This window comes from Muntiacus reevesi, chromosome 1 (genome assembly GCF_963930625.1).
Source record: "Muntiacus reevesi chromosome 1, mMunRee1.1, whole genome shotgun sequence".
NCBI classification, from domain to species: domain Eukaryota; kingdom Metazoa; phylum Chordata; class Mammalia; order Artiodactyla; family Cervidae; genus Muntiacus; species Muntiacus reevesi.
Window position 1 is genome coordinate 153,419,196 of NC_089249.1, and position 13,616 is coordinate 153,432,811.

The 13,616-nt window shown below is 36.9% G+C and overlaps 1 protein-coding gene across 2 annotated transcripts in view; it reads right to left on the bottom strand.

The window, feature by feature from the left end:
* Positions 1-13,616, bottom strand: part of OSBPL9 (oxysterol binding protein like 9) — a 165,669-nt gene that overhangs the window by 70,120 nt on the left and 81,933 nt on the right. For both annotated transcript variants that reach the window (XM_065913286.1, XM_065913280.1), the window contains exon 4: positions 7,868-7,944. In XM_065913286.1, coding sequence (XP_065769358.1) covers positions 7,868-7,944 — 77 coding nt within the window. The remainder of the gene's footprint in view (positions 1-7,867; positions 7,945-13,616) is intronic.

Sequence of the window (13,616 nt, forward strand, 5' to 3'; positions counted from 1 at the left end):
AGCATGTATGTAGTTATCATACAAAGTATCTAGGTTTGAAAAAATGCTTCAGAATGGTTCTATTGTTTTTTTGGTCTCTATAACGAATTGTAATCTGAATTCTATCACATCTCTTTTATGTATAATGATGTTTTACTTACAGATTCAATAGCATTTCTGGTGAGATTTCTACCAGCCCTCACTATTCCCCTCAGCCATATTCTTATAGATATCATGTCCTTTTTCTCTACAGGCTTGAGATCAAAGCCAATATATAGTGAACAAATAGGAAAGGGCAAAAATTAAAAGATTACAAGTCAGTAGCAATGAAATTCCAATTTGATAACCACCTAAGATACAGTCTACAGTGGCCTACAGAAACTTACACAGACAAGGACAAGTATTGCCCAATTTCCTGACTCAAATTATAATCACAGAAACCATTCAGTATAAATTTTTTTAAAATATCAGCTCCATTTATAGCATGGAAGCCAAAAACTTAAAATATCTATGAAAAATTTAAAGTGTTAGTCACTCAGTCATGTCCAACTCTTTGTCATCCCACGAACTGTAGCCCACCAGGTTCCTCTGTCCACTAAATTCTCCAAGCAAGAATACTGAAGTGGACAGCCATTCCCTTTTCCAGGAGATCTTCCTGACTCAGAGATCAAACCCAGGTCTCCTGCATTGCAGGCATTCTTTACCACTGAGCCACCAGAAAACCTATAAAGGTCTATACTACTCAAACATCTACTTTATGGTATTCAAATTGGGGTCTAAACAAGTTTCTGTATCTCAATCTTATGTGTTTTAGTTTCTGATAACCTATAAAAATTAGTATAACCACACACTGAATCAGCAGTAACAACATCAAATTCAAGTGCTAACAAGATACTTCATTGCCCATATTGTTTATCATCAAGTTGGCACCAAAAACTATCACTTGCCATAGAAGAGCCTTGACCATGAAAATGACATATGTGGGAAGTCAAAGTCAAAGACCTCATGATACATGCTGTGCAAATGAAGGATTTCCACTAGTCAGAACACAGAAATGTGGAGAGATTACAGTTATCACATTCCACACAATAGTATGTGCATGCCAAACTGAAAAAGAATCTATTCCTTACAGTATCATACTCATGTTCAAAGTAGTGAACCACTTTAAGCAAGGCAGTATCATTCAGCACATCAACTTAATGTTAATTTAGATTTTATTGTTTTGTGTTTTATTTGTATTTAACTTGAAATTTTCATTTAAATGTATGGTTAGTTCTATAAGATTTTAAACTTAAGAAGTTGATATATAGATTTATGTTTGCCCACATTAAATAACACTATGATAGTTTACTTTAAACACTGGGGTTCAAGAGTTTTTTCTTGCAAAAGTTGTTTTTTTTTTAAATGGGCCCATTTACTCAAGTAAACCTGACTTTTATAGCTGTAAGATATCCAGACCAGTAGCTATAATTCATAATACATTAAAAAATTAGAATACTTCAAAACATACAGGATATAACATCCTAAATCTTATTCCATGATCAATCATTTGCTTAGGAATCTCTCAGCATTTAGTCCGTACTAAAGCTTACAAGGGTAAATAAAGAACTGAAATGTTTACTTTCATTAATTAGTATCATCAGATATCTACTAAATGCCTCTTACAGGCTAAAAAGAGGGAATAAAGATGCTCAGCAGCCCCTCTGGACTCTCTCAAAGAGTGAAGTTGGCTGCAAATACATGAAAAGATATCACAACCTAAATACAAGTCTAGAGTAACTATCAGAAATTCAACATAGGAGTCGAAAGGAGAGAGGTTTCAGTTGTCTTCTTCCATCCTCAGACTATCCTAATTGTAATTCACGGTTACCCGCAAAGCAACAGGAACAATACTAAAAGAAAAGAACAAAGGTAAGATAGAAGGAAAGGGAGAAAGTACAAGGGATGCTCCAGATGAATTTCCATTAATCAGAATGGAAGGAAAAACAGAACAAATATTTATGAATAGACGGTAAAGCGTCTGCTTGCAATCCAAGAGACCCGGGTTCAACCCCTGGGTTGGGAAGATCCCCTGGAGAAGGAAATGGCAACCCACTCCAGTACTCTCACCTGGAAAATCCCATAGACAGAGCAGCCTGGTAGGCTACAGTCCATGGGGTCACAAAGAGTCGGACATGACTGAGCAACTTGACTTGACTTCACTTCTATCTACAAAGTATAATATGTTGGAGATACAATAATACCTTAGCACAACTACTTTATTAAGATTTTATATATACCTTTAAGGAGAAGGGAAAAGCTACTCACTCCAGTATTCTGGCCTGGAGAATTCCATGAATCATACAGTCCATGGAGTCACAAAGAATCTGACACAACTGAGTGACTTTCACTTTCACTTTCTAAAGATCAGGTAAAGTTTAAAAGAGGTTTAAAAGACAGATTACACAGCACAGAACCAGGAATAATTTCTGCGTAGAGCATCAAGTACATGCAGGGACAGGCAACAGAAATTTAGGCTGGAATCAAATCGATCAGACAGTGAAATTCCCTAATAAGAATTTTCATTTCACTCTACAGGCAAATGCAAACCACTAAAGGTTTCTCACAGTTATAGAGGCCTTAAGATCATTAATTACAGATGCTCAGTTCATAGGATGAAGAAAGGAATAGATTCAGGAATATTAGGAGGGCACTAGAAACAGAGTTAGTCAGATGTAAGAAAGTGAAAGTGAAGTCGCTCAGTTGTGTCTGACTCTTTGGGACCCCATGAACTGTAGGCCACCAGGCTCCTTCATCCATGGAATTTTCCAGGCAAGAGTACTGGAGTGGGTTGCCATTTCCTTCTCCATAGTCAAAGTGAGCACAGAAGTGTAAGTAATTCTATTAAAAAGAGAGGGGAAAAAAAGAAGAAAAGAAATCCCCAGGCTTGGCAAGTTAGAAGTTATTACCTGAAAAAACCTCAATTTTCAAACCTCAAAGGATCAGACTATAATATAGTCATTAAGAAACAGAAAAAAAAGGATAAAGAGATGGATTTGAGGAGAAAAGAGCTGATAAGACACTTTTAGCCTTATTGAGGTTGAATTTCAGAAGACATCTATGAGGCAAAATCCACGAGGAAAGAATTGAGGACTTAAGGGAGAAGCTAAACAGCAAAAGAGATATAAAGATGGGGGAAGGGAAGAAAGTCATCAACACAGAAGTTTTAACTGAATTCATGGAAATAATGGGGACTGCTGGAGGGTAAGTAAGGTCATAGTCTAAAGGAAATGCCATGTAGTCAAGATTATGGGGGTATCATTAACTTGAGGAAAGAGTGAGAATATTTTTTGCCTTGAAATATGCAAAGCATAGAAAGAAAAAAATAGGTGCAGTCACTTATAACTGTTGAAGAAGTAGTGAGATCTTTTCTGTAAAGAAGGGAATAGACTATATTAGATATTGAACAGTAATTTAAAAAAGAACCACTGTGGGAATTTAACTGGCAATCAAAAAGAAATCAATAGGAAGACAAATATTTATAGAAATTTGATTAAAGTTAGACAAAATGTAAAGTGACAGATAAAGCCATCTCGATTTTGTGACCTCCAAGCAGAGAAATATAAGAGCTGGGGGCATTGGGGAATAGAAATAAGAATGGCATCAGTTCAGTTCAGTTCAATCGCTCAGTCATGTTCGACTCTTTGCGACCCCGTGTACTGCAGCATGACAGGTCTCCCTGCCCATCACCAACTCCTGGAGTTTGCTCAAACTCATGTCTATCCAGTTGGTGATGCCATCCAACCATCTCATCCTCTGTTGTCCCCTTCTCCTCCTGCCCTCAATCTTTCCCAGCATCAGGGTCTATACAAATGAGTCAGATCTTCGCATCAGGTAGCCAAAGTATTGGAGTTTCAGCTTCTGCATCAGTCCTTCCAATGAATATTCAGGACTGATTTCCTTTAGGATGAACTGGTTGGATCTCCTTGCAGTCCAAGGGACTCTTAAGAGTCATCTCCAACACCACAGTTCAAAAGCATCAATTCTTCGGTGCTAAGTTTTCTTTATAGTCCAACTCTCACAACTATACATGACTATTGTATACATGACTTATGGAGGTGTAACAGTATGTTAGACAACAGGGCCGAACAATATGTTAGACATCTCAAAGAATGTGATACACAGCAATATAAAAGCAGTCTATACATCATGTGTTTATTCATTAATTCCCTCGTCAATTCTTTCCTTAATTAACATTTATCAAGCACCATTTACAATGCCAAGTACTGGGGGTAGGAATGGTAAAAGTAACTGTAGCTTTAGTCCTACATTCTATCCTTATGGATTTTGATATTTGGATGTCTCCCTGAAATTCAACCTCGGCGAGGCTAAAACTGGCTTATCAGCTCTTTCTCCTCAAACCCATGTTTATATCCAGTTTTTCTGTTTCTGCTAATGATAGCATTATAGCCTGAGCTGTTGAGATTTGAAAGTTGAGTATTAGTAATCGCTTAAGATTTGTTATTGTTTTTTAGTCACTAAGTTGTGTCCAACTTTTTTACAACCCCATGTATGTGTAGCCCACGAGGTTCCTCTGTCCAGGGGATTTCCCAGGCAAGAATACTGGAGTGGGTTGCCATTTCCTTCTTCAGGGGATCTTCCTGACCCAGGGATCGAACCTGCATCTCTTACATTGGCTGGCAGATTCTCTACCACTGAGCCACGTGGGAAGTTTTTTTGTTTTTGTTTTTTTACCAAGTTCTTAACTATAGCCAGGCATTATTTCAATACATTTGCATTTAACTAATTTAATCATCAAAATAGCCCTGAAGAATAGGTACTTTTATTATCCTCTTTTTATACATGAGGACACTGGAACTCAGAGTGATGTAAGTGGTGAGTAAGTAGTGAAGTAAGAGTAAGTGGTGGCACTGGGACATAAACGAAGTCATTATGGCTCCAGAGTCAAGTCTTTCACCATACTTCACTATCTTTGAAAAGAATCTCTTTACCTTTTTTGCCAGTCAAATTAACATTTAATTACAGATCTCTAAATGTCCTATTTCCTGCGTGTATTAACTTTAGAAAAAAATATATAAATAACTTATTCCATACATGTATTTTAAAATATCAAAGCTATCAGTATTTAAGACTTCCCCCCTTTCATTGTGTTATTCCAAAAGACATGTAAGCTCTCTTCTTAGTAAAAGTTCATGTATTCCAAAATTGGATAAAATTAGGTACCTTAACGAGTCTGCATCCTATCTGATGAGGTGGGAATTATATATACTTAAAGGATAACAAGAATATAATAAGAACTCAGTAAACTGTGCAACAAGTATGGCATTCAAAGGAAAGAGATCACTGAGTTTGGGAGCTGAGGGAGGAGGGGTTGGTTCGGAGAGGCTCCACAGAAGAGGTCAGTTCTGAACTGGACTTTGAAGAAAAGAGGAAGAACACAAAGGCAGAGTGGAGGCAGACGGTATTACAGGCAGACAGAATATCACATATAGGAATGTAGAGACCAGAAATGAACAAATGGGTTCAGAGGAAAGCAGCAGCACTTTAGTAGATTTATGTAGGTGTAGCACTCTAGTAGGTTTATAGAAACGTCTAGAAGAAAATAGATCACACAGGGACTTGACTATCAGTCTAACAAACTGTGGTGGGAATATTATCTGCCACTTACAGTCTAAGCTGATTCTTAAAATACTTATCTTCTTATTGGATCACAAATTTCCTAAAACGACGCTAGTCATTTATACAACTGCCTAAACTGAAAACTCAGATGACCATTTTATCTACTACTGTGGGCAGGAATCCCTTAGCATAAATGCAGTAGCCATCATAGTCAACAAAAGAGTACAAAAAGCAGTACTTGGATGCAATCTCAAAAATGACAGAATGATCTCTGTTTGTTTACAAGGCAAACCATTCAATATCATAGTAATCCAAGTCTATGCCCTGACCAGCAATGCTGAAGAAGCTGAAGTTGAATGGTTCTATGAAGACCTATAAGACCTTTTAGAACTAACACCTAAAAAAGAAGTCCTTTTCATTATAGGCCAATACCTTGGCCACCTGATGCGAAGAGCTGACTCATTTGACAAGACCCTGATGGTGGGAAAGATTGAAGGCAAGAGGAGAAGCGGACGACAGAGGATAGATGGTTGGATGGCATCACCAACTCAACTGGACATGAGTTTGGGTGAACTCTGGGTGTTGGTGATGGACAGGGAGGCCTGGCATGCTGTGGTTCATGGGGTTGCAAAGAGTCAGACACAACTGAGTGACTGAACTGAACTGAACTGAAATTGAAAAGAAATTTATGAAGGAATTCATAGAATTTCTTCATAGTACACCCAAGCCAGATGTGGTTATAAATTTCCTTTTAAAAAGCACAGCTAATAAATAAAGTCAGTAATCTTAAAAAAAAAACAACAACCAATAAGCACAGCTGGCTCACAGAGTAACTTCAGAGATCTCTGAGTTCAACTCCATATTCATTTCTTACAGTTTCTTAATAGCCATATCCTCACATATTATTTTAAAGCATTTATCTGAACAACTTTCAAAGTGATAGGGAGTTTGCTATTTTGTAGGACCTGGGATTTTCTAAACTAACTTGTCTAACCAAGCCAATTCCTGGTATGTGCATGCATGCTTAAGTTGCTTCAGTCATGTCTGACTCTTTGCAACCCCATGGACTGTAGCCCTCCATGCTCCTCTGTCCATGGGATTCTCTAGGCAAGAATACTGGAGTTGACTGCCGTGCCCTCCTCTAGGGGATCTTCCTGACCCAGGGATCAAACCCATGTCTCTTACACCTCTTGCATTGGCAGGTGGGTTCTTTACCACAAGCACCACCTGGAAAGCCCCCATTCCTGATATAGGACAAATTAAGTAGACAAAGGATTACAAAACATCAGTTTCCTATGATTCCGTCCTGTAAATCCAAATAATCAAAACAAAATTCTCTATATATACCACAATATAAGCTCTTTCAATGGAGAACAAACACAGAAAACTATCCTTAGTATGATAGATATAGACATTTTTTTTTTTGGTCACCTAGCATCTTTTCTCCCCCATTCTGACTTTGCCTGGGGACAGGGAGGACCACTTTCTCCCCTAACTGCTACATTTTCTTGATGTAGCAGGTAAATCCCATTACCAAGAGGTAGAACATATGACTATGAAATTATGATTGGTTAGGACTGGAAAAATGACTGAAGCTAAGGTATCAGCACTAATCTCACTAATCTTCTTAATCCAGAAAGAACAACAGCCTCCTATGGATCTGGAGTTCCACCAATGGGAGGCTGAAATTGCTGCTACCGTTTTACTACCACAAAGAGAGAATCTATCTAAAAATGAAGTCAACCCAGAATAACTGAGACCGAGAAACAGAGATGGGGATCTGGGTCCTCATGACATTATTTAAATGCCTACTTCAAACCACACCCAAGTTAGATGTGTTTTTCTCTTAAGCCAAGTTTGGATTTTTTTCTTTCACTTTCATCCCTAACAGTACTATCCACAACAGTAACTGCCAAATCCTACAAAAAGAAAAGTAGGTCAACTTCTCAGCATTTTATCTATTATCATGCATTATTATATAATTTGGCTATACCAATAACCAACTATACATATTAAATTTTAAAAATGAGCCTGGCACGCTTTAACACAGCATTTCACTTTCAACATTGCCTTGTACTGTCTTGTTTCTAGACAAAAATCAGTATTTTAAGCAGAAGAAAATGACTATAACTTTATATATAACACTGTAAAGGCAAAAATAACTCAGAAATTAAAAGTTTCCATTATATCCTATTAGCTATTTTAAAAAAAAACAGAAAACAAACAAAAAACCTAATGAACTATCCAGAAGCCATGTAAAGATTCTTACTTGAAGCTGAAGAGTATGTCGAAGAATAGTTTCTTCTAAAGCATGGATCCACTTCTCTCTCTCATCAGCATCACGAGCTGGAATAAAAGTTTATAAAAAGCAAAACCTTAATATCTACAATACAGCTCCATAATTGGAAGCAAAAATTTTAAATCATGAATCTAAATAGAAAAGGTTTCCCTTAACAGGTTTTACCTGTTTTTTTCAAATATGCAACCTAATTGCAGCAATTTATAACAAAGAGAATAAATATGTTCAACAATTGCAGGCTACCTTCCCACTGGGAATAATTAGAAAAGTTAAAATAATTAAAAATAACTGTTTTGAAAGCATCAGAAAATAGCAAGATAGTAAAGAATTAACAGGCCAAAATCTAGGAAAAGACAAACATCCAGCCTGGTATTTAGGGCCACTGTCCTCCTGGAGGCATTGTACATTTCAAAAGAGGAGTTGTAGACTGAGCAACTTCTTAAAAGACTTGTCATTATGTCTGAGCAGGGGACATATGGGGACTCCAGTACTTTCTGCTCAATTTTTCTGGGAACCTAAAACTACTCTAAAAACATCTGATGGAAAATAAAAAGTCTTGTCAGGCCAAAAATAAAGAAAGCAAGGCTGACCGACAGTGGTGGCTCTGGCAAATAGCTCAGGTTTTGATTGGGATCTCAAAGAGCTCTACCTCGGGATTAAGAATAAAACAGGGGACTTCCCTGGCAGTCCAGTGGTTAAGACTTCACCTTCCAATGCCAAGGTGTGTGGGTTCAACCCCTGGTTAGAGCGCTAAGATCCCACATGCCTGGAGACTAAAACACCAAAACATAAAACAGAAGCAACATTGTAACAAATTCGGTACAGACTTTAAACATGGTTCACATAAAAAAAAAAAAAAAAAAAAAAAGACTAAAACAGAATTAAAACAGTTGCTCAGTCCTGTGGCTCATCCAGAAAAACCTTGATGCCTGAAATAAATTAAAACTACCCCAAGTTGTTACTGACTCTAAGCATCTAGCTAGCAAAAGCAAATGAATATATTTTCTGTAGAAAGATAACATCATATCAGCTTCCAAATTATTTTTATAATAAACAATTTTTAAATACAATGACTAGCACATAAGCAAAGATAACCAAAGATATACAAGGAGACAAAACCACATATATATGAGAAATCAAATGATAGAAACAGATCAACAAGAGCTCCAGATATTTGAACAAACAGTCCCACAACTGAAAAGTAACTATGCTTTAATTCATTCAATAAAAGACTGGAAACTTTGACAGAGCCTTAGAAACCATTTTCTAAATTATATGGGCTCTTTAAATAATTAAATATAAATTCTAAAATTAAAAAAACATAATAAGCAAAATTAAGAACTCCGTGAATGAGTCTGAGAGCAGATTAAATTGGTTAAAGAGACAACGAGAGAACTGGAGGAGAGACCAGAAGAAAATCATCAGAACAAAAGACGAGTCAGAGAGAGAAAATATAGACGAAAGGGAGAGCAACACAGACAGTGAGAGGGTGTAATATGCTTGTGACTGAAATACCAAAAGAAGACAAAAGAGAGAAGAGACTAGAAGCACTATCTGATGAAGAATTTTTCAAAACAAGATGAAAGACATTAAGCCATGGATTTCAGAAGCCCAGGCTTCCCTGGTGGCTCAGACAGTAAAAGAATCTGCCTGTAAGGTAGGAGACCCGGGTTTGATCCCTAGGTGGAGAAGATCCCCTGGAGAAGGGAATGCCAACCCACTCCAGTATTCTTGTCTGGAGAGTTCCATGGACAGAAGAGCCTGGAGGGCTACAGTCCATCGGGTCACAAAGAGTCAGACATGACTGAGTGACTGACACACACAACAATTCTAAGCAGGCTTAATCAAAGAAAATCCACAGTTAGACCAATCCCAGCCAAAACTTACTACAAACCAAAGACAGAGGGAATATTTTAAAAATAGCTGGGGGTGAGATCTAGACAGTTCAGACAGTTCTATAACTATTAGGTGAGGTCACAGAAAAAGTGCACTTTTGGTAGATCAAAAATATTCTATATTAAAATAATTGAAAAGTCATCCCATTAAGGAAACTCCAGACCCAGAAAGTTTTGCCAGAGCACTGTCAGACATTTATGAAGAAAGAATACCAATCAAACACAAAATATTCCAGAGAAAAGAAAACAAAGAACACTCTTCAACTCTTTTAAGGTCAGAATAACTTTGATATTAACCTGACAAGACTATCATAAGAGAAAAAAATTTAAGGCAACTCTAATGCAAAAAGGATATGCAAAAATTCTTTATAAAACTTAATATGTCAAATTGAAGTTGAGTTTATTCCAGAAATACAAGGTTGGTTGGTATGGGAAAAAATCAAGCAACATCAAACAAGATAAAAATACATATGAATAAGGTTAGTCACTGTAGCATTGTTTATAATTACAAAATACTGTAAAACAACCTAAATGCTCAGATAGAGGAAGATGGTTGAGTAAACCACGGAGTACAACGCAAGTGTGAAAAAGAGACAACAAGATCACTTCTGAGTGATGTGGAGTGATTTTTCAGATACATTATTCAGTGAACACAAAGAAGAAAGAAAGAAGGGGATATAAGAAAATATACTAAAAAAAAGGAAAAGAAAATATACTCACATCTGTTTGTTTGTGCAAAATAGATACAAGGAGGATGAACTATAAACTGATGAGATTGGTTACCTACAAAGCACAGTGGGAAACGATGGATATCAGGAAAAACAGGAATGAGTTAGGGGTACAGAGGTAGCAATACTTCTCTGAATTTATCATTTTGTATCTACTCAGACTCTTTAAAGCCACAGTAATATTTCACATTCTCCCCCAGATAAATAATTTAAATCAACCAGGATGGGGAGAGGGAACCCAAAATTCAAAGTAATTCTGTATATGTGCTCAGTCATGTCCAACTCTTTGGGACTTCATGGACCCTCTGTCCATTGGATTATTCACACAAGAATACTGGAATGGGTTGCAATTTTCCTCTCTAGGGGATGTCCCCAACCCAGGGATTCAGCCCATGTCTCCTGCATCTCCTGTATTGGCAGGCAGATTCTTTACCACTGAGCTATCTGGAAAAATATAATATAAACAGTAATAAATTAACCTAACTGTATTACAAATGAATAAGACAATCACACCGAAGGGTGTGAGGAAGAAAAAAGAAAAGATTAAGCCCCACTAACTTTGAAAACAGTATTCTGACTAGACAATGCAAGGCTAAACCAAAATAGAACCATACAGAAATACTGTACAAAAATTAAAAATTGCACAAGTACTGTAAATCTGGTTTTCACAGGAGTATAGTTTAGCAATTCTGTAACTACAAACAAGTGAATATATTGTAGATAATGCCTACTCCAGTTTCTCAATGTCTGAGGGAAAAAAATTACAAATGAGGAAGAAGGATAGAATGAGCCATATGGTATTAAGACTAGAAAAGAAGGTATCACTATGAACTCAGGGCTCTAGATAGGGAGACAGAAAGACAGGAAGTGCATGAAAAAGAATGGGGGCATGTCAAAAGGTAAAAGGAGCCAAACTGAAGGAGTTCCAAAAACCAAAGACTAAAGAATGTGAGCAATATAATAACTGATAGTACTGAATTATAATCCAAAGAATAAAATAAATATCTAAGAGTGCAATATTGATATACATTACTTGAATAAGTAAATAGATGGGGAAGAAGGCACAGTTCTTTCTTCAGAAGAGTTACAATTCATAAGTATAGTAGGAATGAAACAAATGTTTAAATCACCCGTAGACAAATATGACAGTAATAATTACTGAAGGCAAGACTGGTCAATGGCATACTGATAGCTAAAATCAGTGGGCAAAAGTTTGAGGAGAAAGAGGATATTAGCAGAGTCTCAAAGTATCTTTCCCAATATATTTATTTAACTATGAAGGGAAAATCAGTAATTTTATAATGGAGAAGTCTGGCAGACACCACCTTAATCCAGTGATCAAGATTAATACTACCAGTAACAAATTTCTTGATAGCATATACCACTCCCTCGATAAGACCCACTGAGAAGGAACAGCATCACTTCTGTAGTATTCTTGCCAAAAACACATAATCTCAATTTAATCATGAGAAAACATCAGACAAATCCAAACCGAGAGGCATTCTACAAAATAACTAAAACTCACCAAAAATGTCAAAGTCATGAAAGACAAGAGGAGTAAGGAACTGTCATAACTAAAGGCAATATGGAATCTTAGGCTGAACCCTGGAACAGAAACGGGGCATTAAAAGGGGAAAATCACATGAGCTCTGTGCTTTAGTTAAAAGTATTGTACCAAATGGGTAGAAGATTCAGCTCAGGACATCCGAGTCTGAACAGGACAAGGAGGGCATACATCAAACCAAGGAACAACCTGGCATGGGGTATCAAAGCCAGCAGGATGAAGAGGGAAATCACACAATGGAAAAGTCCAGCATGGGGAGTCAGAGCCCAAGATGGAGTCCACATTGGGCAGGGGGATTGGGTCAGGCTGGTACAAGGTTTCCAAAGCTGAGTGGAATGAGGGTGACATTCACACAAGGAAGTGGGTGATGATGGGAAGCTAACTGCATATAGAGGGATTGATCAAATGAGTAAATATAACAAGGATGAAGGGTTTCTGACTATTGGATAGTTGCAAAAATGGTAAGGGAGAAAACCAGAATGATTTCTGCAATGGTAGGCTGGAAATACAGGTATCAGTATGAACTAATAGTTTTTAATATTTACGTAAATAAATACATATGGAAATATGTATATGAATATACATTTATGTACACATGTATATAACATTCATATTTTCTTAGCTCTGAGAGGGCCTGGGCACCATGAAAGTCAACAGCAATAAGTACACCTAGCATCAGGTACTGATTTCTAAATATCTTTCTCCATTACAAGGAACTAGGGCTCCTTGGAAAAATGGTTGATTCCAGGACTGGCACAGGGAAGATAGAAAACTGGCTTGGAACATCTTTTGTGTGCCTATAAGTTAAAGAAGAAAATACTCAAGAGAATGATAGGAACATGTCAATAGAACACAGAAGTCAGCTTAAAAAAAATCCTACTGGCCAAATTAAGGACAATTTGAGCATTAATTTGAATTACAATCCATTGAGTATAACAGGAAACTATTAGTTAGCACTGATACATATAAATTGAAGGTTTGCTCAGAAATGGGATTCTGCATAGCTTCAAAATACCCCTACAAAATATCAAGAAAGGAAAAAGATAAAATACCACCTCAATCATGTGATCAAAGTAAATGTCATTAGGTTATGGGACAAACTGAAATCCTGTGAAAAGAACAAAGAATCACTTCTGTGATCTTCAGGCCAGATATACAATCTGCATCATGAACAAACATTAGGAGAAAGCAAACTGAGGGACATTCTACAGAATAATTAGCCTCTGATCTTTTAAAGTGTCAAGGTCATAAAACTCAAAGAAAGACTGAGTAGCTGTTCCAGGCCAAAGGAGGCTAAAAAATGTGACAACTAAATGCAAAATGTGATTCTGAACCAGATCCTCCTGCTATAAAGGACATTACTAGAACAACTGGCAAAACCTGAACAGACTCTAAGGAGCAGATGGTTTTAATGCGTCAATGCTAATTTCCCGATTTTAATGGCTGCATAGTGTGTTTACAAGAAAATTTCCTTGTTTGCAGGAAATATGTAATAAAAAAAACATTCAGGGGTGACGGGACTTCCAGTTAAC